A 26,109-nucleotide genomic window follows, 5' to 3' on the forward strand; every position below is an offset into this window, starting at 1 on the left:
GAGAGAGGACGCAACACATCAATACTCAGTTGCTAGTGGATCTAAGAACAGACCACAGCAACCTCCCTGAACAGGATCCAGTAACTAGTGGCTTACATCCAAGAACTGTCTTGAGTCTCAAGTATGAAGAGTTGGATACCACCAGGCCCTGACATGATTCACACCTATTGGCGAAAGTATAACTACAAGTACCTTGGAATCCCACAGGCAAATAGGAACCATGAAAAGGCCACTAGGAAAGCAAAGCAGCAACCACTAAATACCTGCAGAGAATAAAGCAAGTCCTGAGGAGTCAGCTGAATGGGAAGCATAAGATCCGTGCAATCAACACCTATGCCATGCCAGTCTTTAGATACCTTGCTGAGGTTATAAGCTGGCCAAAGAAGAAGATAGAAACCACTGACATCAAGACTGGAAAGCTCCTTGCAATGCATGGAGAGTTTCAGCCCAAGTTCACCACCCTGATACTGTACTTTAAATGGAAGGAAGGAGCCCAAGTTCCAGTGAGTGTCAGAACTATGATCCAGGATGAAACAACAAAGATCCATCCAATAATGTCCTTAGTGAATACCTCAGGATGCAGAAATAAGAGAAAGAAAAGGAGCAAAAAGAGGAACTATCATGGAAGAACAAGCTCTTGCAGAGCCTACTATTTGCAGGTAGAAGCAGTGGCTGATATTGAAAAATGGCTACCAACACCAATGGCTGAAAAAACTGTACTGAAACATACCACAAAGGCACGAATCATGGCAATACAGTAACAAGCTCTAAGGACAAGATCGATAGAGGATGGGACCTACACCAAGCCAGATTCCAGGTGTAGCGTGTGCAAATCCGGCACATTACAGAAGGGTGCAAGATGCTAGCAGGCAGGGTATACATGGGATACCATAACCAAGTGGCTAGCATAGTATACAGGAACATCTGTGCCAAGGATGGCCTGGAAGTCACCAGGTCAAAGTGGGATACGGCCCCTATATTGGTTGAGAATGACCAAGCTAAGATCCTTTGGGTCTTCCAGATACAGAAGAACAAATGGTGACAGCTAACCAACCTGACATCATAGTGGCGGACAAGCAGAGGAAGCAAGCCTTAGTGATAGATGTAACTGTACTAAGTGATAGCAAAATATGTGAAAAGAACCACAAGAAGCACGAGAAATAGCAGGGACTGAGAGAGGAGCTAGAGAAAATGTGGAGGGTGAAGACAGCAGTGGTCCCCATGGTAATCTGAGCACTCAGGGCATTGACCCCCAAAACTGGGTGAGTGGCTCCAGCAGATCCCAGGAAGGACATCTGAGATCTCTGTCTAGAAGAGCGTAGACTTTAGGCCTGTCCATAGGTAGTGTTGTGGCATTGACACATTTGGCTGCCAATAGAAATGGGTCACTGCTGTTTAGTGATGGTGTGACTGCTGATAAGTAACAGGGTAGATTCTGAAGCAAATAAAGCTATACTCTGTGCTGAGATTTAGTAAAATGCAGAAAATTTGACAGTACTTCAAATGAACTGCAAAAGTGACTCAAAACACTGTAATGGAATGTTCTCAAATGGGAAATTACGGAACCTGAACTCATCTGAGCATTATAGTACTTACTGTAGACTAATCTGATGGCAGAAAACCCATAAGTTAGCAATAACTGAAGGCAACTGTAGTGAAGGCCTACCAAATTATTTTAGGGAGCAAGCGTAGCATTTTGTGATGTCCATGTTCTGCTGAGTTCAGACAATCATTCACTGAAAAGGATACGTTGTTACAGTAAGACACAATAGTTCTTTTTCTCATTATTATTATAACTACCATCATTGAGGACAACACTTCAATCATGTCAGTCATGTCAAGTGTGCGGAGGTAAATGAAAATGTTGCCATTTTTTAGGCATTTCTGAATCTCACTGTAGCCCACTAAACATATGGTGGCATGGATAGGATGTAGTAATGCATCATAATGGACACCAAATTTCTAATATTAGGCCAATCAGAGTCAAAGTCCCGCATATCAGTAATGCAGGAGCACCAGTTCAAATTTGTCAAAATCTGATTTTAAAAAAAGCAATTAGTCTGATGTAAACAGGTGAAAACAACTGTCAGATTTAACCGGAGAGCTCAGAAGAAACACAGCAGAATCTCACTTTCATTCACAGTAAACAAAAAGAGAGGAGAGGAGGAATCATAGCTGAGGCTATAAATATATTCTCTCTTTGCACAATGTGAAAATGCTAAATAGATACATGCGGAGGAGGTGGATGGAATAAAAAAATGGAGACTGGGAAAAAAAATGAGGGAGGAAAGAAGGTTTGGAGAGAGATGGGGTAGAAAGGACAAAAAAGGAAAGAAGGTGGGAAATGGAGGAGAGGGTTGAAAAGGAGGGCATGAGGAGGAGTGGAGAAACAATGTGCATTAAGACAAAAAGAGGAGAAAGGATGGGTTGCAATGAAAGGTCGGAGAAAATGGAGAGACAGAAATAGAGAAGTAAAGAGCTATTCTGGTAATGATGTTGTTGCCATGGAGATGCTGTCCTCGCTCAGGCTACTCCACAGGTGCCTCGTGGGTATTTTTAAGGAACTGTTCTGATTGGGGGGGTTTGTGGAAGAGAAGGCTATTGATTGGTTGGTATGCATGGATGTCAAAGGTCATGTCATTGCTTCCCATTACTCTCCACATATTTTCTTATCCCCTCCTTCTTTGTTCTCCCTCTGACGAGTCATGAAATGAATTTAAATAAAGCTAAAATGAATGAGCTGCATCAGTGAAAGTAAAATGTGTATCACACCTACACACTGTTATGTAGTAAATTAACAGTGCGTAGAGAGCTTAATGGAATGGGTTTCCATGACCAAGCAGCCTCATCCAAGAGCTTGCCACCACTGGACTCTAGAGCATTGGAGATTTGTTCTCTGGAGTGACAAATCACAGTTCTTTGTCTGGCAATCCAATGGACAAGCCTAGATTCAGTGGTTGCCAGGAGAACAGTACTTACCTGACTGCACTGTGCCAAGTGTAAAGTTTGGTGGAGAGGAGATTATGGTGTGGGGTTGTTTCTCGGGAGTTGGGCTTGGCCCCTTAATTCCAGTTAAAGGAACTCTTTATACGTGAGCACCCCAGAACATTTTGGACAATTTCATGTCCCAACTTTGTTGGAACCTTTAATGAGCAAGTTTGGTGTAGAAGAACTTGACTGGCCAGCACAGTGTCCGCTACCCAATAGAACACCTTTGAGATGATTTAGAGCAGAAACTGAGCCAGGCCTTCTCATCCACCATCAGTGTGTAACCTCAATTTCTGGAAGAAGAAAACGCCCATGAACATTCTTCTAAACCTTGTGGAAAGCCTTCCCAGAAGAGTTGAAGCTGTTATAGCTGCAAATGGTGGGCCAACATCATATTCAATACAATGGATTAAGAATGGGATGTCACTCAAATTCATATGCATGTGAAGGCAGATGAGCAAATACTTTTGGCAATATAGAGTACAAGAATTATTTATCAGGGTTGGGGTCACAGGGGCAGCAGTCTAAGTGGAGATCCCTCTCACCCGACCAGCTCCTCCAGCTCTTAATGGAGGACACTGAGGTGGAGGACTGAGCCAGTCAATCGGCGTAACATCTTCAGCGGGTCCTAGGTTGAGCCTTCAGCCTTCTCTCAGTTGGGCATGCCTGAAAAACCTCACCTAGGAGGTGTGAAGGAGGCATACTAGTTGCCTGAATGACCTTAACTGGATGTATTCTGAGCCCCTCCCACATTGCCAAGCTCCTCATCCCATCTCTAAGGCAGGGCCTTAGATCCTTAGATCAATACCTGGCTGCTTCAGTCCACACTTCAGAAAGCACTTTGGCATAGAAAAAAATGCTTGTATGAATGGGTGAATGAGGCATTTTGTATAAATCGCTTTTAGTGCTCAGATAGAGTAAAAAGCATTGCGTATTTACATTTACTCATTCAATATTGTTACTGAAAGGGTAAAAGTAGTATTGGGTTAAACATTTGTCTGTCTGTTTGTTTGTTTGTTTGTTTGTTTTTTGTTTTTTTGGGGGGTTTTTTTTGTCTGTCCCATTTGGTTCTTAAGCCGTCAGAATTGTTGTCTGAAGACCAACAAGGATACCAAATGGATTTATTTTGCCAAATGGATCATCATGGCATTGCCGTATTGGTCCATTTGATCAAACTTTGTTGTTATTATTTATTTTATTTTCAGTTGTTACAGATGGGACAGACATGACGGGGGATAGGAAAGGGAGAAAGAAAGAGAGGAAGGAAAAGAAAAACAGAAGGAAAAGGGACAGTGAGAAAGGGCACTTACAAAGACAAAGAGAAAAAAAAAAAAATCTCCTGGATCACCTGTTGAGAGAAAAAGAGAAAGAAGACAAGCAAAAAAACCCAAACAAAAACAAAGCAACATACTAAACACAACACCATCACGTTAATCTAGCTGAGTGTGAACAGCAGTAAATACTAAATATTGAAAGTTGTTGTGCAGCACGCAGGACAGACAGCGCACAATGTGCTTTGAAGTAGCAGCTAAGAAAGGTGTAGTTTATGTCTACGAACAGTGAACACCCGTGTGCACACCTGTGTGGATCAACGCGCTTGTATACAAAAAGGTTTCCCCATGTAACGGTCTGCTAGAGGGTGTGGAGGCCCATAGCCCCGTCCCCCAGGGCATGAAGCAGGCATGGAGGAGATCCAGGCTCCAGACATCCAGAGGACCCAGAGTGCGAGAGCCCAAGGAGTACCACCGGAGGGGCATCCGTGCCACCTTCCTGGGAAGGGCTGAGGAGATCCCCAGACGAGGGGTCACCCAGTAGCCACGGAGCAGAAGCCAGAGGGGCTGCACCGGCGTGCCCGCCCGGCTCTGCCGGTAGCCAGCTGTGCCAGAGTGAACCGAGTTGCAGGCCCGAGGCCGGAGGCCGAGGCCCCTTTGCCCCGGAAGAGGCCTGACCGAGCGACAGGCACCGGGCCCCGCCAAGTAGCCACCGGGAGTGAGCTGGTGCATACCTGAGCGCCCAGCCCGGACACCAAGAACCACCAATGCACCAACCCCTGAGGGCATCAGTTACCAGCAGGGAGTGTGGTGAGGGGAGATAGGCCTCCACACTTGGAGGGCCTGGGAGTACCCAGGGAGGTGGAGTCTAAGACCCGACCTGACATATAGACACAGACAAACAGGCACACACAGACATAAACATGCTTTCCCACCCTCATGCACACATATACAAACACTCAGCACTCACCCAACGTAGGGATAGACATACATAGACATGTACACACAATCATACTCCCCAAACATACTCTATGCCCTGGGTCCAGGTACCCTCGCCCCCAGAGGGGGAAACGGCACCCAGACCCAAGAGATGTCTTGTTTGTTTGTTTGTTTACTTTGGACCCTAATACAGTCATTTATGAGAACAGAAGCCCCACCCACATACTGTTCAAACTTTCTGTTTACTGGGGGTAACCAATCAGAAGAAAGCTAGCCAAAGGCAAAAGTAAACGAAATAGCTTGTTCAGACAGTGGATAAATTGAGGGAGTGCACCAGGGCCTGCTAAGTTTCACTAGACCAAAATGCAGTAGAGGACAACAGGTAAAAGGTAAAGGGTTTATTTACAACAAACAGAGAACAAGTTTGACAGAGATATCCAGGTGAGTGTTGCAAAGTTCAGGGGCAGGCATAATAACCAAAAATACACAGCAGAGATCTGAAACGCGGGAGAAATCTGCAGCAGAGAAGAAGAGATACAATGTAAGTCTTTGTCAAGAACCAGAATTACTAAATACAGCTGAGAGCTTGAATAAGGATTAATTTGAAACTCTGAATCATTAAACATAATCCAGTAGAGTCCATGAGTAAATATCCAACGCTTTAAATGAGTAGAATGCTCCAGTGGCATTAATATTCTCATTTAGACAAGAAAGCAACTAAAAGTATTTAACATAGTTTAATAAAATGAGAAAGTGAGCTTTATGTGCAAGTGTTTCTTTAATTGTGACATCATACAGCACCAGTGGGTGGAAGTACAATCTTAGAGTAATAGAAATGTGACAGGTTCAAACCCACAGCCGTAGGAAAAAAAGAAAAAATCTATTCATACTGAAGGAGGGCCAAAGAGACTTTATTATTAGAGTGAAAGAAGACGGGGAGAACTGGGCACATGGGTGTCATTAAAAGTTAGAAGACATTAAAAGATGAAAAGAAAGGAAGGGGATGGGGGCTGTTGAGGACAGATTAATAAACAGCATGTCAATATGTGGCATGCACACACACACACACACTTACGCAAAAGGAGCAGTGGTGAGTCAGCCTCCTGTGAGTCACAGGAGAAATCAGAAATGTCAGACTGAAAAAGAGAGCACACACACACACACACACACACACACACACACACACACACACACACACACACACACACACACACACACACACACACACACACACGGCTGTAGCCACCCATTTCTGACATTAATGAAGATATCTCTTTCCTTCTTCTAAAAAAAGGTGACAGCGTAAGGCTTTAGACACACACATCCTGTGTTACAGTGCAGCTGGACATTTGGATAATATTGAGTATACGCAGACATTAGACCTGCATCTCGTCGTGGAGGATGGATACTTCCCTGGAATTTTCTGTCATCTATTGTTGTCCCCTAACAACTCCCCAGACCCCCAAGATCAACATCATCAAGGATTTGGCTGCTGTTCATTAAACACCCGATCACAAGGTGAATTATCTGAGACAGCAGCACCCTCAAGAGGAGAAGAAGGCAGAGTGCAGGGATGTTACTGTGATTGCAATAACGCAGTACTTTTACTACATTTTAGGAGTAACCACTGTATTTTTAAGTGCACTTCAATTGAAAGCTTTTGTTCCCCCCCCCCCTTTTTCCACTTATCCAGTTCCACTAGAAATGAGTGCATCTGAAAATGTGAAATTTACAGTGGAGCCTGTAATTGTGATTTAAAGGCCAAACAGCCACAAGCTCCCAGAATGCATTGCTATTTACAGAATATTACTGTACTTTAAAAAAAATACAGTAAAATCATGCTGTGATTTTTGCAGGAAATCATTAGAACATATAATGTTTTTTTTAGTCTGAGTACAAAGTCAGCCAGCTACTATTTATGGAGTTCAGGAGTGCTGGTGGTGACTAATCCTAAGGATATATTGGCCTGACCTTCTTGTCTTCAGTCAGCCTCGGTAACACTGATGAGATAAAGATGACTACTAAAAATCAAAGCTATGCTTTTTTTTTCATGAGTACAAATGTACTTCAGCACCTCCACAGGTTGACACTTTTCCCAACTAACCAAATTAAAAATCTTTTGAGTTTCTGTGACGTGTTGACTAAACTGATTTTTTATTGAGTGAGCTGTGTGTGTCTCTTCTCCATTAAAGTTATAGTATTCTGAACTGATGTCAGGATTTACAGTCATTTGCAGCTTTATAATCTCTATAATTTCCATTAAGTTCAAAGATTAGTTGCTCATGTTGTTTCCTTCCTGTTGGAAGAGCAAAGCTTTCGCACCATGAGTGAAGTGGGCAGCTGGGTTATTGACAACACGGATAAAACTTCAGAGTGACGCTTGGCTCTTTCCCTGATGTTTGTCAAGAATGTATATTCGCTCCCGATAAACTTTACAAGACAAGAGCAATGACTCATGATCACCTTTAAACAGCAGCATTTGCTCCTGAGCCACAGCCGTCCAACAACAGCTAACAGGAAAAACTGGGAGCATTATTTGACAGCGACACAGATTGCCAAAGAGCCTCACTGTTATATTGTAGCTGATGTTGTTACCTGCATGATTTGCTTTTCTTGTGAGTCTGTGCTTTCCTTGAATGGAATAAATATATTCCTACTATCATGCACATATTGATGCTTAAAGGTTCGAGAGAATCCAGGAAATGATGCTCAGAACTTAGATCTGTATCCATGATTTTTTTTAAGAAACTGGGAAATTCTATCAGAATTTTTTTTTAAACAAACAAAAGCATCTGATAATTCAATGAATGATAACGATTTTAATGTGCACAGACCCACCAGAATTCTGTAAACATAAAAGAGGAGGTTTAATGGTGACTTTAATAGAGCTAGAGCTAATAATAAAATGTAGTGTGGTTGCAACAGTAAATATATTTGATTTTACTGAGTGGCTGAAGGAAACGATAGTGTGTCTCGCTCACATTTTTCAAAGTAAACAAGTTAGAGAGTTAGAGAATTGTAAGCAATGGTTCAAAACTCACTCATGTGCTGCTTCCATCTATTAAACCAACATCGATAGTGTTATTTAACAGCACATAGTTATACATTTACAGCGATACACTGGTGATTTTTTCACTCCTGTAATTTCTGCCGATTACTGTGCCACATCAACAACCCCCCAGCCCCGCCCCTACGTCCATTGTCTTCATTATTCTGAGTGAAACTTGCTTTCTGGAAGGTAACGCAAACTGAGAATCCACACGAGTGGGTTCCAGCAGTAACCCACTCGTGTGGTGTAGTGCCTGTAAAAGCACTGCTGGCTATGACTGTCTGCGTCTTCACTAACGAGCTTCTCTCATTCAAAGACGAGCGCTCCCATCTTCCTCCTCCTCCTCTTCTCGCTCACGTACCCACCTCCATCTTTCCCACTCCAGCGTTGTCAAGGCAACAAACCTTTACATCGAAGCTGTTAGTCATAAGTCCACGCAGACCACCCCCTCCCACCCCTCCTTTGACGTCGTCGTTACGTTTTATCACTTAAAATCTAATTTTCATGATTCATTTTTCTTGGAATCCTCTGTGTGAGCTGAGTGTGTACATCAGAGTTTGATCCCCATATCATCATCCTCATAATAATATTATTATTAATAGGATTTCATACATCTATAAACATTTATTGCTTTCCACTTCTTATCGCCGTCCTAAAGTCACGTGGGCTTTTTTTTTTCTCTAATAAGGCCACCCAAAACAAACACACACACCCACACACAGGCGCACTTCAGCCCGGTGGCAGGCAGGGAGGAGGAGGAAGGCGGATCTGTAAAGTCCACTCTGCAGGACTTCCTCGCTACAGCCGAGCAGACCCTGCAGCGCAGTAAGTACTCCACTCTTCCTGTCCACCTTATGCTCTGTGCCTTTCCACAGTCACTGTGAACATAACTCAGACACAGCTAAAACAGGCTGGAGCGTCCCGTTGATCCCACAGGTAACAGGTGACAGCGCACCGTGGGAGCGTAAACACGACTGTTTGATTTGCTGTCATTCTTCCCGTGTGTGTGCGCGCGCGCGCGCCGTGTGCGTGGAAGGTGAATTCTAACAAAGAGGAGCTGATAATGGAGTTTGAGCTGCAGTCGTGGAAATCCGTTGGATTCGGCTGTTCTGTGCTCCAGTCCTCATGTAACAGCTGTGACACACTTCCTGTTATGCATTCGGAGCGGCATTGATACCTTGTGACTTTTGGGTGATATAAAACATGATTAAACACAGCAGACACGGGCTCCTGGGTGTTTTTTATTTTTAAATCTTCCGCTTCAAACCAGTGTGGTGCTGGCTGTGTTCGCGCCATGGTGATTATGTTCTGTAACAGTGACATCAGGGAGTTTAAGATTCTATTGTGTAATGACACTGACTTTTTGCTCCTTTTATCAGTCAGTAGTTTAGCGCAGTTCAGAGCCAAAGACGTGTAAGTACATGAAGGTGCCATGGCAAATAGGTTATTCCATTTTATGCTATTTTATATTTTTTAATGCATTTCTTAGACACCCCAGAGAAGAAGCACGGTGGCAGTGGCATCATGATTTAGGCTTGTCCAGCTGATGTTTAGCAGAATTTCAGTGAGAGGTTATGAGCAACTCACAATTATAGGCATGAGCAGACCTAATGTTATGCCTGATCAGTGTGCATGTGGTACTTGAATGTTAATATAATTGTATAACACTGACATGCCCTATCCTTATTTCATACACTAATATGGCATCTTATGAAAAACTAACCCAAGAAACTGAAACAAACTAACTCTTCTCATTTCTTATTGTAAGGAGTAAGATGAGCGCCGTTGCATCATATTAGCACACGATAACAGACATGTCATGATGGCCTAATGTATGTGTAGTGCTTTTTGTTACCAGTGTATGAAGGGTTTAGAGCCTGATTTTATGTTCTAGCAGGCCTGAATCCTGAAACAATCACAGAGGGCATTCAGTATATCTGTTTTTAGATATTTATATATCTTTTCATAGATGGAAGACTGTTCAGCTGAATCCTTTTTGCATGTTAGACGTCCCCTTGGTGAGTCTTTTCACTGCCCAGTCTTTGACACTGGCTGGGAAAGACAGACCCCAAAGATGGAATACAAATGCAGGGGCGATGTTGACTGATGTTATGTTTCATGGGTACAGATTTTCCTTTTCATACTGCAAAATTTCCTGAAACAAATATAAGTTATTTTAGCTTTCTTTCCTCTCAAAAGCTCAAATAAGTCAAGCTCTTTATAATGTGACATGATGAAAAATAATGTTTGTGAGGTACTTTGTTATGTGATGCTCTGTGTTTATCTTCGTCTAACCCATCTTTCTAATTGAATTCACTATGATTTTATTCAGCAAATGGTATAGCCCAAGGCATCGGTTCTAACTGCTCTGTTCCTGGCTCTCAGATCATGGAGGACTCTGCCCCCCGTCGTAGTCGCGCCGCGTTTGCGGGGCTGGTGGGAGTGTCCCAGGTGCTGGGTTTGGCATCCGTGGTGCTAACCGGTGTGTGGATGGGTCATTTCCGTGGAGGTTTTGCCTGGAATGGCTCAAAGCAGGAGTTTAACGTCCACCCTCTGTGTATGGTGCTGGGCCTGGTCTTTCTGCATGGAGATGGTGAGTCCACACTGATCAATGACTGTACAGGCAAAACCACAGCCTAATCAGGATGTGGCTCAAACTGAGTGATGTATCTTTGTGAATGTATTGTACTTTTTCTTATTGTTAAAAAAAGGCTTTACTTTCCTCACCCATCACTCCCCATCAGGTCAGAGTAGATTGCTGCCCCTCCCTAAGCCTGGCTCTGCTGGAAGTTTCTTCCTGTTAAAAGGGAGTTTTTCTTTCCCACTGTGGCCAAGTGCTTGTTCAAAAGGGGTCGGCTGATTGTTGGGGATTTCTCTGTATTGTTGTAGGGTTTCTACCTTACAAGATAAAGTACCTGAGGTGACTGCTTTTGCGATTTTACTCTACACGAATAAAATTCAATTGATATAAATTGTTTGTTTATTATGTATTTGTTTTTTTCCAAGCGGATATACTGAGCATGCTACTGTCAAACATTTTAGATCCCTAATGTTAGTGTTAAGCAGTAATCCCAGTGAACTCATGAAATATCATCTGTATCATCTATAAAAAGATTTATTGAACAGAACATATTGTATGAAGAATAAAGATAGAGACAGGAGGTTATTAATGCAAACAAGTGCTAATACACACACACACAACCCAGAATCAACATGAAATCTAAGAAAGCCATCATATTCACATAAAAAAAAAGTTGAGCATTTTGGTAAATGTTTCAGTGTTATTCAAGTTAAACTCTTAACGTGCACCACCTGGGGTAGAAATAGGCGACTTAATTTAAAATGTTACATCTCATAGCTGATACTGATATTTGTTTATTGGGCATGTGGCTAAAAACACAAGCCAGCCCTGCTCCTAATCGTAGACTTGTTTCCATTGATCTAGTCAACTGGCCACCATAAATGCCTTATAGAAGCAGAGCGGAGAATTCTTGCTGAAATATCAAAGTGATGTCCAGCTGACCAGTTAGCTCAGCTGAAAATGTTAGAATAGTTTGAAAAACTTGCAGTCAGTGATTGTTCCTCTCTCTTTTTTTCTCCTGCAAAATGCTCAACAGAAAATGGCTGCTCTAATTTAGTAGGCCTGTTGGTGTGTGTCTGTGCTTACGAGTGTGCACTAGTGCATCGTAGCCTCAAGCCACTGTTTTGCTGACTTGTTACATTAAGCTAACACTGGCCAGACACCCATCAATCCTCCCTAACCTGACCCAGCAAGACTGAGACAAACAGAGGAAAGGGGGAATGGTTTGCATCACTGAATGAATGTAACAGCTTGCGTGTGTGTTTTTGTCACGCATCCAGTAAAGGTTTGACAGGATGACTCAATAGGGAATTGGACAAAGTGGCACAAAAAAAGCACCAGTCAGCAAACAACAGTATATTTTTCACTCATAGCAGAGGGGCTCCACTCTATTGGTCTTTAAATTCTCTTGTCCAATTATGGCATTTCTCAGAACTGGGTCTTCTTGTTTATTCATGCTGTAGCCTGTTTAGACAGCTCAGCCTCCTCATGCTGGATATATTGAGCTAACCACTGCTAACTGCACTCCACCATTTTTAAAATGTGTCAGTTGGAATTATTATATTATTTGCACCCTGATTGTCAAAATTGTATAAACAAAATCAAATATTCTTGTGTTAGAGTTCGGGTTAGTTTCAAGTAACCTTCATGCCCGTTACCAGTAGTTAATCTGATACCTGACATTAAGAAGGAAGTTAGTTTGTTAGATGAAAGTGAAATAATATTTTTGACTCAGCTTTTTAATGTATTTACTCTGCCTTCTATCATCCTTTATGCACAAGTATAGCTAGTTATAACTACAGGAAAACAAAAGGATGAGGCTCTACAAAAAAATTAAAGCAACACTGGGACTAGTATCTCCTCCTTTGTGCAAGGAGGAACAGGGTGTGCACTACCAGAGCTACAATATGATCTCCAGCAGGCCACTGATGTGAATGTTTGACAGACTTCATGAGGGCAGAACTGTCTGGGAACATGGAGCCCTATTGGTATATGCCATCGAATACCAGAACTGGCAGGTCCACCATTGACAGCACGTTCACCTTGATTGATACACGTGACAGGGTCTGGAGAAGTTCTGGAGAATGGGATGCTGCCTTTAGGATTGTTCAGACTGACATGTTTGGTGGTGGGTCAGTGATGGTCTGGGGAGGCATGCCCATGATGGGACACACTGACAGGCTACAGGTTACAGGCTAGTCGACACCATCCTGACGGCCATTGGGTGTCAAAAAAGAAATCCTTGGACGGATTGCCAGAAACTTGGGTTACTGCTAGTAACACGGGAAATCATCTTGTTGGTGCGGGAATATTATTTTATATCTGTCACACTGTATTGTCGATTTTTTTTTTAGGTCAGTGTTAAGTGGCTCAAAAAACAAAAAAACATTCCTCTTCAAATGGTCAGGTACAAGAACTGGACTGAAAATGGGTGAAAATGCAGCCAATGTCCAAGGAAAAACACCTTCAGAAAGCTGGAAGAGCTTCTGCTGAAGAACACTTAAGAAAAACAGATGAAAGTCTGACTGCTTAAAAAGGAAAATATAAGAAAATGAAGAGTGGCGTAAGATATCTGCACAGCGCTGCAGGTTTTTGTATGTAGGCTTCATGTCACTTTAGTCTTAGTCACTTTATTATCTGCAACAGCACGATAAACATCATTCAAGACTGAACTCAGTTCACCACAATATAATGTTACACCAGTGAAAAATGCAGAACACACTTCACACCACACATTAAGACAGTCGGATGACACGTCAGCACGACATCCACATCCACACAGCCAGATTAAAGGAAGTGCAAATGACAGCTGAGGTGAAGTTGCTCTGTCACACACAAATGTTTTGTGAGGTGAGCAAAAGACACACCAAATCTCTTTGTAAGAATTTTGTCACATCTGACTTAAACTTCAGACGCTTGGTGTGTGAACATGATGTGGAGAGACTGCCCACAAGCAATTACTGTGTCGCACAAGCGATTAATACATCTAAATGTATTCATTCATTCCTTGTTTCTAAATGACACTATATAGCAGCTTGGTTAGGCCATTCTTTCCAATTCCTGTGTTCAGTTTCTTTTTAATGCAGATTTTCCTCCTTGATGGTGCAGTCAGTCATCCAGCTCAACTTGATTAGTTTTGGACACACTGTCACTGTTTTTGACGTATTGCTGCCACCTGCTCACGCTGCAGCAGATTTTGCTTTGTGTCCGCAGCCCTGGGTACCGTTCTAATGAGAGTAACCACATTAGCTCAACTGGTTCAGTGCTAGATTGCATTAGAGCAATAAAAACAAAGGTTAACTGGACATTAGAATGAGATTGAGGAAGGATCTTAATGTGAAATGGAAACCTCCTGGGGGTGTTCCTCACACAGAAACAAACACATGTCCACACTAATGATGCTACACTTCAGCTCATGCCCCCCTTCTTCGCCTTTAATATTGGGTTCTTTTCAGTATCTTTCACCCCCATGAGGTGGCTTAAATTTCTGTGATGCTGTGAAGTTGAAATTAAACAAAGCTGTTGGCTCAGGTGGGTGAATGAAGGATTTATGCTGAGAACAATTAGCGAGTGTGTGTGGTAGAGCTGGAGGCTCAGTTGCTGCACAGTATTAATGCTGACCTTTTAGCACAGTGTCGCCTCACTTCCAGCTGGACCGTCCTGACTCTGGTTCTGCTGGAGGTTTCTTCCTGTTAAAAAGGAGTTTTACCTTCCCACTGTTGCCAAGTGCTTGCTTATAGGGGGTCATGTGATTGTTCATTCTAAATGAGTGTGTGGATGTGAGCTTGACAGATTGTCTGTCTGTGTGTGGTACCCTGGAACAGACTGGCAGTTTGTTTAGGGTGTACTCTGCCTCTGGAGCCATAACCATTGAGATAAGCTCCAGCCCCTCTGTGACCTTGTATTGGATAAAAGGAATGAAGGAAGGAATCTGTGATTGCTTTGTTTTATAGAAAATCAAATGTTAGCTCCAGTAATAGTGTGTCCCTGCAGGAAGTGACACACAACCATGCTGTTTAAGTGTTGCCTTGAATTCTGAAAAAATACCGAATACGTTTCCAGCAAAGTAAATATAGACCTCAAAATAACAATTGTTTCTTTTACTTGTGATTCCTTCCATAGTATAGATTATTAAAGTAATATAACAGGACATTGGTTACTGTTGCCCTGAAATACATTTGGAAAAAGCAGTCTTGGCAATCGACTCCAAAGCACGCTTGAACAGACTGTGAGAACACTTTCCTCCCCTAGTTGTCTCAAAGACCATCCAGGATCACAGAGTGCTTTAATGAGGACTTTTCAGTGGTTTCTTGATGGTCTACCCAACATTGAGCCATATTGACGAATATTGATATAGTCGCAAAACTGGCCAATCCTCATCAGCATGCCATGTCCTTGTGTTTATAATAGAGTTTTCTTAATCAACACTGATTGTATGATCTACTGTATAATATAAAGCACCTTGAGGCGACTGTTGTTGTGATTTGGCGCTATATAAATAAAACTGAATTGATTTAATGATTATTGATTTTATATCTGTCTATGAAATAGTCACTGGGAAAATATTTGATGATTCTTTTCCCTCACCTTTACATGGTCTTCTAATTTTGTTGCCCAGTGGTCAATGCAAACAGTTTACAGGCGTGCACCGTGTTAAAGACTGATTGCAGTAATCTTCATCCATTAGTAATGTGTCACATTCTACCAGGCACCGTTAAAAATGATGGACAATAAGTAGATGAGTTAAGTTAAGAAGATGAGAAATAGTTTCATAAAAAATGTTTCTCTGTATTTAATGATGATTTATAAAGCGCCTTGAGGTGACTGCTGTTGTGATTTGGCGCTATATAAATAAAACTGAATTGAATTGAATTTCAATATTCCAAAATCACTACCCTTCCTATATGTGTCAGCGTCGAGTTTCAGTGCATCCCTAGTACAAAGCTCTCGTTGAGCCAAACAGTGGCTACACTGATGGTTATGAAATATGAGTATGAATCATGTTTTGCTGTTTCAGTCTGCACTGGATGTCTTCAGTTTCATTCTTGAAAGCAGAATATACCAGAAGTCTAAAAAAGAACAAACAATAATTAACATGTGTGCAATGTTTAATCAGTGTTAATTGCACAGTTTCCCTCATCATAATTGATTCTATAGTCTTCCATCTGTCTCCATGACCTCTGTCTGTCTGCCTCTCCAGCCATCCTGGTCTACAGAGTGTTTCACAACGAGCCGAAGAAGAACGTAAAGCTGCTTCACGGAATTATTCACCTGCTTGCTCTCATCATGAGTATTGTAGGTAAGGGAGATGCATTAGCCGGCGTCTGACTGCTGCAGATGTTTTTTTTGTTTTTTTTAAAATAACCATGTGTGTGTCCGTCTGACATGTTGGCATTTTTGTGCGTGCAGGTTTTGTGGCTGTGTTTGACTACCACAGGGCAGCCAAGATTCCTGACATGTACTCTCTACACAGCTGGTGCGGCATGACTACCCTAATCCTGTTCTGCTTACAGGTACACACACAGACTGAATTTATGCAGCAAACGAAATTGTAACGGATTACAACACTAAACTTTTTATCCTTCCATTTTTCCCAGTGGGTGATGGGTTTGCTGTTCTTCCTGTTTCCTGTTGCGTCGGCATGGTTACGAGCCTCATACCTGCCTGTCCACGTGTTCTGTGGCCTGGCTCTGCTGGTAATGTCCGTAGGGACCAGCCTGCTGGGCATCACGGAGACGCTCCTCTTCAACATCATGTATGTCTGTCTGAATGTCAGGCAGTATCTGCCCCCTCGTCTCCTCTTCATTTCATTAGTGATGTTCTGTAGACGTAAACCACAGACAGTATGACGTCACACGAGTGGCTTGGTGAAGGTCGTTGTGTTTTTGTGGACAGAAGTGACCATATTTATGCTCACAAGCTTAGTTACCAAAGGCAGCGGAAAAATGAAAACCGCTTTTGATATGTGTCAGTGACACGGGTAACCTTTATGTATTGGAGGAAGCCAAACAGACCCTCATTGCAGAGACTTGGTAGAACAATTTAATAATAATAATGATAATTTAATGATTCAATGAGAAAAATGACAAATTATATTATATAGAAATGACACGTTAAAAAAAAAAAAAGCCATGAAATTACACAAACTTGTTGTGTAATGCATATACACAACAGAAGAACTGTGATTTTATCACACTGTGAAACAAATGAGGAATGATCAGGAGGAGAAATCATTTCTTGCTTAAGTAACTACATTTATTTGAGTATTTCAGCACCAGTGCACTTTTCAAGCAGTGGTTTGGTCTGAAAATATAAAGCTGCAGATTTGTCCAAATAACATGGCCGGTTTTAACGGCTTCATATCAGATATTACGAGTCTAGTGTGTAAAGGCCTTTTTGGTTAGGGTCATCGCTGATTACAACTTAGATCTCAGAGGTCAGATGGTTCTGATTAAAAAGAAATCCACCGCTCTAATCCAGCACATCCGCACACTGCTCTTGTTGCCTGCCATGTTGGATATGGTACAATCACATGTTGCTAAGGAAAATGTGTAGTGGTTCCTGGAAGTTGTTGGCTGCATGAAATTGGTTGCAAAGAAGGCGCTTTACCAAAACCCTCCTAGCAGGCTGCTGAGGTTGTGAGTCATTTTTTAAAATCATTGTCTGCAAATACTTGCTAACAACAAACTAAGTGGTAGCAAAACTTTCAAAAATCCAAGTCTGTCATTTCCATTCAAACTAAAAACTATATGATAGTGACCAAAGCAGTTGGAAGAAGGTCATTCCCAACCAGAATATGTTTTTCCCTAGTGACACGTGGTTGCCAGGTTGATCACTGACCAGTCTGTAGGTCTGTGTGATCCTTAAGCAGCAAACTCCACCAACCACTCGCAGTAAAGTTGGGGAGTACTAAATTTTCCCTCACAACTGCTAGTTGAGAGATGGTTGCTGAGTGACCTACATTCATTGATCCCACATTGTCACATGTCCAGAATGGCAGACAAGTTAACATCACATGGTTAGCGGTCATATGTCTGCAAATCCTCAATAACCATCATCTGGCCCTGATTTATCTCAACTATCCTTCCATTTTACTATGCCATTACCCACTTATGATGTCTCCTTGCTTCCTTGGGTCCAGGTCGACCTACTCTAAGTTCACCCCAGAGGGAGTGCTGGCCAACGTCTTGGGGATCCTGTTGGTGTGCTTTGGGTTGGTGCTGGGACACCTGATGACGAGGGAGGAGTACAGACGCCCACCAAACCCAGAGGAAGAAGCTCTGTCCGTTCATTTCAAGACACTGACTGACGGGGGATCACCAACCACGCCTTAATCTCACTCTGAAGCCTGACACCTCTCCGTGATCTACATCTACAGTCCTGCCAACAGACTACCTGTGCTACCAGTCTCTGTTAGTACCTGCATACCTGTCAGAAAATGAGTTCAGCTTTAGGTTCAATGAGTTAAGAACAGAAATCTGTAATAACTGTCTTTCTCATGTTATCATATCAACCAGCTCTGTCATTTATACACACATAGTTAAAGATGTACTGTTTCACTACACATTGTCACATGGAGCGTCATGTTTGTGTAGTTGAAGGGCGCAGTTTATATTTGATTGTTTCCTGTTGTGCAGTGTTCATGGTTACGTTGTGATTCTCGTTTTGCTTAAATGTGTCCTTCACTTGTGTTTTATCGTTGTGTCTTATCTATATTAAAGATGTAGCATCAGTAGCATGCTAGCCAACCCGAGTAAGTGCAGTGTTCTCCTCTCCCATCCTTTCCTCCACAGCTGCCTGCTCTGCTCTGTGTGTCGGCTTTGTGAGGACAGTTATTGACATTAATGCACTCTCAGCATCTCACCCCCAACTTTAACCATATTAACTACAGTAAATCTCAAACCTAACATAACCCTAAAACCAAGTCTTAACCCTCAGACGGCGGTATGAGAAGATGCAAGTTGTACCTTTCACAAGTGTTTCTCAGGAAGATAACCCGACACGTTTTTGTTGTTACTTGTTTCTGTTTTTTGTTTTCCTGTGAGAAATAACTAAAGTCATGATGTGCGGATGCGTGGTTCACATAATATTTGGAAAGCTGGAATTCAGAATCTGTCCGTTTGAATATCAAGTATTTCTCCTGTCATTTTTTATCCTCATCAATAAGCTACCACAACCACCACCACCTTTTCTGTCCCCTTACCAGTCACAGCAGATGGCTGCCATGGGCGTTATCTGGTGATTGCGCTGATGCTCTTTTTTAGTAAATCTGGCACCTTATCAGTGAAATTAAATTGGACTAAAAAAGAAACTACAAACACAAATTTCACACAAAAGAAACAAATTTCTGCTTTTACACTCAGAAAGAAACTACACTACCCTCTGAACAACTGTACAAATCCTGCAAATGTAGCCTTTCTGTGAGCAGGGTGTAGCATGGTGGTGCGCTGGTAGTCTGTAGAATAGATGCTGTGGTCTGCTGGAGAACCACGTGTTCAAAAACTGTTCTCCGCAGCCGCTGTCTACTCTCCGAGCTGCTTTTCATGCTTTTTTGTCTCTCCGTGGTGAACATTGGTCGAGTTCCCCTCATGTTCCTCTCTGTGTAACTAAAGAGCCACAGGTCCACGTTTATTTTGGGGTCAATATGTGACATTAAAGGTGGTGTAAATTGGTTGTATGATAAAATTTCCTCTGCTGTTGCTCTAGCTTCGTGACCTGCAGTACCATAAAGTGCTGTTTTCTGAGAGAATCCTATCTGTCAGTAACTGTTCCTGTTTAAATGGTTCAATAACCTGTTGTGTGTATTCAAATACCTAAATTTATTTTTTTAATGTACTTTTTGTTTTGTTTTGCTCGTCTTCGGCTCAGAGTTCAGTCCTTGTGCCTCAGAGAGAGCTTGGTGGAGGTTGTTCATTTTTCTGTAAGTTGTGACAGTGTCCTTGTTCACAGGAAGTCCCGATCTTATCAGGCCAACCTGAAATAAAAAGTGTTTGAAATTATTTTCCCCTGATTTTTAACATTGGATGTGAAATCAGCAAGAAAACATATTTGAATGGTAGATTGTTTTAAAATGAACATTCTAAAACCAATTTTTATGTCGTACGTAACAAGCTGTTAATTTGGATTTAGCTCCATGAGTTTTGTAGTTTTGCCTTTGTACACCAACATAGTGGATTTTAAATCACACAGGCAAGATGTCATTGAAGTGCAGACATTCAGCTTTTATTCAGTGGGTTTAACACTAATAAACTAAGTGGGTATTGCGTTAACTGTTCAGGGTTTACATCTTCTAACGCATCTTCTAATGTAATTGAACATTGAACTGAAAAGCAGTTTGATGGCCAGTTCAGGTCTGTTCCCTCTTTATTTCATGAAAGGTTAAACAGATAAAAGGTCTGTAGTTGACCCCGAGAGCTGCACTTGCCACTCCTAAAGTTTTCCACAGCAAAAAGTTTAGGTTTGGCCGAAGGAGCACTCTGGCTCATTCTTACAAAGCTATCGTAAAAAGGCCTGAAAGCCCACTGACTGGTGCTTTATGTTAACATCAATATTCTGTTTAGATTGCTTCTGCTGCCCCCAAGTGGCCAAAAACAATCAGTTATTGTAAGAGCACTGTATGTAAGAGCAACACAATCCTTCCACCACAGTTAAAACAAAAGCATTTATCCACGTGAGCATATGAATGAATACTTGTGCTAATAACACTGCAAATATTTTGCATTCAGCAGGTCATGCTGTCCTTAAAAGGCAAAGTTTTTCTTCATTGTTTTGGGGGTTTTAACCAGTGTTGCCACATAACAAGAAGGTAATGTTCTTGTTCTAATGTAAGATTATACCCATATAGCCTTTCCTTGTTGGGTCACACAATGAGAGATAGACTTACAGTTCAGTCTTTTATTCAGCTTTATTCCTCTTTCTAACTCAGTGATTTCACGTGAGCCAAAGAAACACATTCATGTTGCTTGAAATGTTTGATAATGAAGCTCTTCTTGTCACCATCCTTGGTTTTAAATTTCAGCTCATCTTACACACTGTGAAAGAGTCCAAAGTACACACTGACCAGGCTCTGTTCTGACGGGATATTTTATAGTCAGGCACCAATGCAGACAGAAGGTAAACATCCTACATGTGATGCACAACGCACAGTTTTGCTAACAGATTTTCCACGTTTTCACTTTCAGTTACTTTGAACATCAACATCTAATATCATCTCACAGCTGCAGTCGCCTGAGCAGCACGAGATGACGACAGTGGTCAGAGACTGTACTGTGTGTGCTGTGTCAGAGGTTACATGTTTCAATAGCAACAGCAACTGAAACTGAAAAGTTTTGAAAAAACCCCACTACAAATGTACAAAAACTGGCATTCATGTTCATAAAAACCATTTTTAAAGAAGCCTGATCTTAATATATGATTAAAGTAAAATTTGTCCCTCTTTTAAATATTCAGCTAGCCACCTCCCCTTGTCGTTAACAAGGTTAAGATGGAAAAGTTAAATCATTTGCCTTCATTCCTTGCTGACATAGACAAAAACACTTTGTGCAGCAAACCGTGTCTTTTGCCATAAATATGTTGTCTGTTTTATCTGTTTTAGCAAGATAGGCAAACTACTGGTTTGAAAGGAAAACCTTGTAAAGACATCATAAATAAATATGTGCTTGATGGATTCATAAACGATAGTGTGCTAAAAACTGTTAACATTCAAAATCCCAAGTAGATGGTGATCGCTTTAGGAAATGCAAAAAAGAAACAGCGTAATTTTTGTATTGCAGCAGATGCTTGTTAGCCCTAGCATCTAAGGTACGATAAGAAAAACGCATTTTCCATTCAAAGTACTGATTTTTAAAACCCAGTAATGTGGCGCAATGAGGGAATTTATTTTTTAATGTCACAGTTACTGTTACTGACGCCTATTCTTTGATATCACATAAGCAGAAACACTGTCAGCAACTATAAATGTTTGGTATATAATAAGAAACTTTTGATTAATGAGTTAAAATCATTTGTTGCAGACAAACAATTTAATTATGATCTTTGATTACGACCATTTTTTTTCCTATTTAACATCTAAATTTAGGTCTATGTTCTGACCTAAACTTACTTTTTTGAATTACGCTCTGCAAATTCTAACAAAAACTTTCACCACTTTTAAAAATCTTTTCTTGTCTCTTTATTTCTGCCCTTGTTGCCTCAAGAGGCTTTGCCTTTTCCCAGAACAGCACTATAAATAAGAGGATGATTAAATAAAGGTTATATTGATTCACTGCACCAGCTCATGGTACAAACCGATTTCACATGAAAAGTCTTGCCTGGCTCTAGTACAACTTAAGATGGTGTTGCTCCAACACAGTACAATGTACATGTTTTGGAGCTGTTGTTTCTTCACATTTTGTTTGAACTTTACGTAATTTTTGAAGATTTCAAACATTTTCGAAGCGCAGGCGTTTATAACAAGCACAGAAACACACCAAAGTTGGAGGAACCATCTGAAGAGTAAGTAAACACACGGCTACGTATGCTAATGTTTGTGAGGCTAAGATTCTGATCTGACTGTGAAATACACAGTAGATGATAAGATGATAAGAGTGAACTGAACTTTAGTTTTTGAAAAACAACCTCAACACAGTAAAGGAATGTAGTTGATTAATGGTACATTTTTGGGCCTCATATGTAAGGCTCTGTGGCTGCTGTTGGTGGTAAGCTAGTTAGCTTGGCATGGTCATAAATTAAGCTCATTTCAGCAGATAAATAGATTGTTTCATTGGAATTTTACACAGGTATCTTTGGAAAGGCAAGAAAAACATACAACACCATCCAAAGAGTTCAAATGCACATTGTTGAGGACAAATATCCAGAAATTACATGTCAAGCCTAGTTAATGGTCAGAGTGGGAGTGACTGACAATACTGATAACTGAGGCACATACAAGCAAAATGTTTCCAACATAATACAGTATGAAGAGCCCTGGTGTATCACTTGGAATCCTGTGGTTTGCATAATTAGACCATTAGGACTACAGAATATAAAAGGCCTTTAGATAGCACAGAAAAAGGCTGAATGGATGCCCCCTCAAAAAAATCAAATTTTTACAAATGCACTATATCGTTCTAATTGAACCCAGAAAGAAACCAATGTTAACCCAACATGAAACTCTTTAGAGTTTCTGCTTCATGTAAACTAAAACGCTAAAGTTTCAGTTTACCTGTTCTTACAGACAACCTCCCAAAATAAACACGAAGGCAAATACCGTTTTAAGAAAAAACAAAAAGAAACTTTATAGTTTAATACAGACATAACTTAAAAAGATAAATACCATTTTTTCTTTTTCTTTTTTAAGTCAGTGCTTATTCAATGACAGCATTTTCGAGTTTCTCAAACTATGGCTTGGGTCTGGGTCACTAACAAGCGTTTGACTGGTACAATGTTGCGAGCCTGGATTCATCCATTTCTTTCAAGTCTCTGTGTTATTTAAGCGCTTCAATCTTGAAATGAGATCTTTATTAAAGGCGTCGGCAGCAGGCAAAGGTAATTGCGGTGCTTTTTCTCTCCTGTCTGGACGTCACCATTTAGACTTGAACTGCAGTTTTAAAATGTACTTCAAGCCAGAATTGTGCAAGAAGGAGAATACAGTCTTATTCCATAATTGTCTTCTTATTCTTGTGCTTTGTGAGGTGAAGACCTGTTAATGTTTCACTTCCAAATGGCAGAACCAGTTCATTATTGGGGAATATGTTCCATGCCGTTCTAATAGGTTAGGCAACTTCACCATGAAGGAGTCAGTATGCCTAAGATGAAGTGGCACTCTTTCCAAAAACGACATACAGCAATCACTTAAAGTAGCAACTGACGTGGGGTTCTCTGAAGCATACTAACAAATACAACCAAATGAAAACAAATGCTTTTTCCCAATCTGAACTTGGTGTGTCTAGCTCTTATAAACATTCCAAGTACTAAATGTAGGAACTTGACATTACTTTGTTTCAAGAACAGTCTTCCAGTATATCGGTACACTGACTTCATTTATACCACTTTTAATTAATGTTCTTGTATTGTCTTTACACATTGGACTCTACAAAGGGTCTTTTTGGTTTAACCGGAGATGTAGGACCCGTACGTCTCTCAGTCGGTCTGTCCGAGCAGCTGTGGATCATGGGCAGCGTCCGAGCCACCTTCACATCCATGTAGGAGGGATTCTGACTGGCAACCTGTACTGACCCCTCACCCTGATGAACATTTCCTGGTGTCACCTCATAGAAGTCCAGCTGGTTATCATAAGAGGCGTGACCATTGTGGGCATTGTTGTTGCTGCGGTTGTGGTAGGCAAAGGATGAGAGCTGGGGTGGAGGGGGGTTTTTGCTGGGTGAAGTGACAACTGTGTCCACTGAAGACACGGCCCAGGAGCGAGACGGACTGAGACAGGATGCTGAGCTGGACGGAGCTTGTTGCTGATACTGCTGGTGCACCCTTGCTGTCTTGTCGATTACTCCCATAAAAGGAGTGTTCCTAGATGACCGTCCCACCTCTCCAGGGTAAGTCCCGCCTCCTGACATGCATATTTCTGACTGGGGAGAGGCGATCAGGAAGTTATCATCATGGTAACCACTAATGCTTCTAGCAGAGGCCAGATCTGAAGGTAAATCCATGTGCTGAACAGAGGCCGATGTCCTAAAGCCTGGCCCAAGATTAGCTGGCTGTCCAGTAGCAAGACTACCACTACTGGGGGAGAAACGGACGCTGACACTCTGGGAATGGATGAGAGGCCTAGGGGATTGACCAGAGGAGGAGGTTGGGTGGGCACTGAGTGGACGTCGAAGACCACCCTGGTGTTGATACTGATAATCGTGCGATGACTGAAGCCTATCTGAAGACCCCATTGCTGCCTCTGTAACTTCCAAAGGGTAGTAGGCTGCTTTGGATTGGTTACGGCTGAACTGACGGGACTGGCCAAAACGGTTTACCCCCGCCCACTCAGCTCCTGCTCCTTTCCCATAGCCAGATGTGCCTCTGGCTTGGCTAACCAGGTCAACTTCTTCTTCATCCTGTACATAAGAAGCTCCAGAGCTCAGACTAGGCTGAGCCAATAGGCTAGGCCTGACATCCATAGGATTTGAGCAAAAGCCTTCCCCAAGCTCTGCTAGTTCTTTGGGCAGATGTGCAAACTGGGAATAGGCAGAACTTCCCAAAACCATGCTGGAGTGGGTAGAAGAACTGGGCTGATTGGTTCGGACCACCTGTGCTTTGGCTGGTTGGAGCCAGTGGCCTTGGACGGGGTTCTGCTTCTGGAACCTCTGACCAGCCAGGTGGGGGTGACGCTGGACTCCCTGGTTGTGATCTAAGTCAGACTGTGGATAGTTTTGTAGACCTCCACTTTCCGACAATGCAGGCATACTTTCAGACACACTGCCGCCTCGCTGCTGATGCTGCATTAGGGAGGAAGTAGGGCTGAAATCGTGATAAGAGGTGGAAGGAGGGGGAGGTGCAGAGTGACTAGGTGAAGAAAGGGAGGCTGCGTGGGTGGGACTGGGGAGGTGATGATACAGATGAGTGGGGGAGAGGGAGGAGGGCGATAGTACCCCAGAGTGGCAGCGGGTGTCAAGAGTTTGAACTGCAGGTTGAAGGTGACAGGGAGAGGAGTCTCTTTCCCTGAAACTGCTCTCTGCTTTCTCCTCTTCCTCCTCTTCCTCTGTAAGCCCCTCTCTATCCTGCACCTGCAAACAACCTGAATCTCTAGACCTGGCCTCGCTGATGGACATGTTCTGCTGATAGATGTGATTAGATGATGGAGGATGAGTGTCCTTTTGCTGTGCAGCCTGCCGACACTCTTCTTTGACCCGTGACAGCAGGCGCTGGATCTCCCGGTTGGATGGGCACAAACGGCTGGCTTCAATCAGGTCCTCCAAAGCAGCGTGGAATTGTCTGGGTTGTGATAGTGAGAAGGAGTGAAAACAGGACAAAATTCAGAAGATGACAGAGAATGTGTATATAAAAATGTTTCCTGAATTATAGATTTCATATTGTCAGTGTTTAGAAGTTCTGTTCCAATCTTTCGATGTTTGGTTACCTGAAATTTGCTGTAATCACATTCACAAAGAAAAAACAGGCTTAAAAATGTGTCCCTCCATCTGCAAACTATGCCTTCAGTCACAGTGACTGTGATGCAATGCTAGGTCAAAACTTACTTAAATGCTAAAACTTTAGGTCTTTACTCTCTGTTCTCTCTCTGGTGACTGGTGCCAGTCAGTGACCCCACGGTAACCACTCGTCACTGGTGGAAAATGTGT

General features: G+C 42.1%; 2 protein-coding genes across 4 annotated transcripts in view; one reads left to right on the forward strand and one right to left on the reverse strand.

Annotated features, from left to right (window-relative positions):
- The first annotated feature begins 8,945 nt into the window (after positions 1-8,945).
- On the forward strand, positions 8,946-19,827 carry LOC116321938 (cytochrome b561). The gene is made up of 6 exons (XM_031741885.2): positions 8,946-9,072; positions 10,633-10,840; positions 16,029-16,127; positions 16,238-16,341; positions 16,426-16,583; positions 17,970-19,827. The coding sequence occupies exons 2-6, from the start codon at positions 10,636-10,638 to the stop codon at positions 18,160-18,162; spliced, it is 759 nt and encodes a 252-aa protein (XP_031597745.2). The 5' UTR covers positions 8,946-9,072; positions 10,633-10,635; the 3' UTR covers positions 18,163-19,827.
- Positions 19,828-20,717: 890 nt separating this feature from the next.
- tanc2a (tetratricopeptide repeat, ankyrin repeat and coiled-coil containing 2a) overlaps positions 20,718-26,109 on the reverse strand; it is a 57,190-nt gene continuing 51,798 nt past the window's right edge. For all 3 annotated transcript variants that reach the window (XM_039611334.1, XM_039611333.1, XM_039611332.1), the window contains one exon: positions 20,718-25,744. In XM_039611334.1, the coding sequence (XP_039467268.1) occupies positions 23,884-25,744 (1,861 nt within the window). In that variant the 3' untranslated portion in view covers positions 20,718-23,883. The remainder of the gene's footprint in view (positions 25,745-26,109) is intronic.

Source organism: Oreochromis aureus, linkage group 4 (assembly GCF_013358895.1).
Source record: "Oreochromis aureus strain Israel breed Guangdong linkage group 4, ZZ_aureus, whole genome shotgun sequence".
NCBI lineage: Eukaryota > Metazoa > Chordata > Actinopteri > Cichliformes > Cichlidae > Oreochromis > Oreochromis aureus.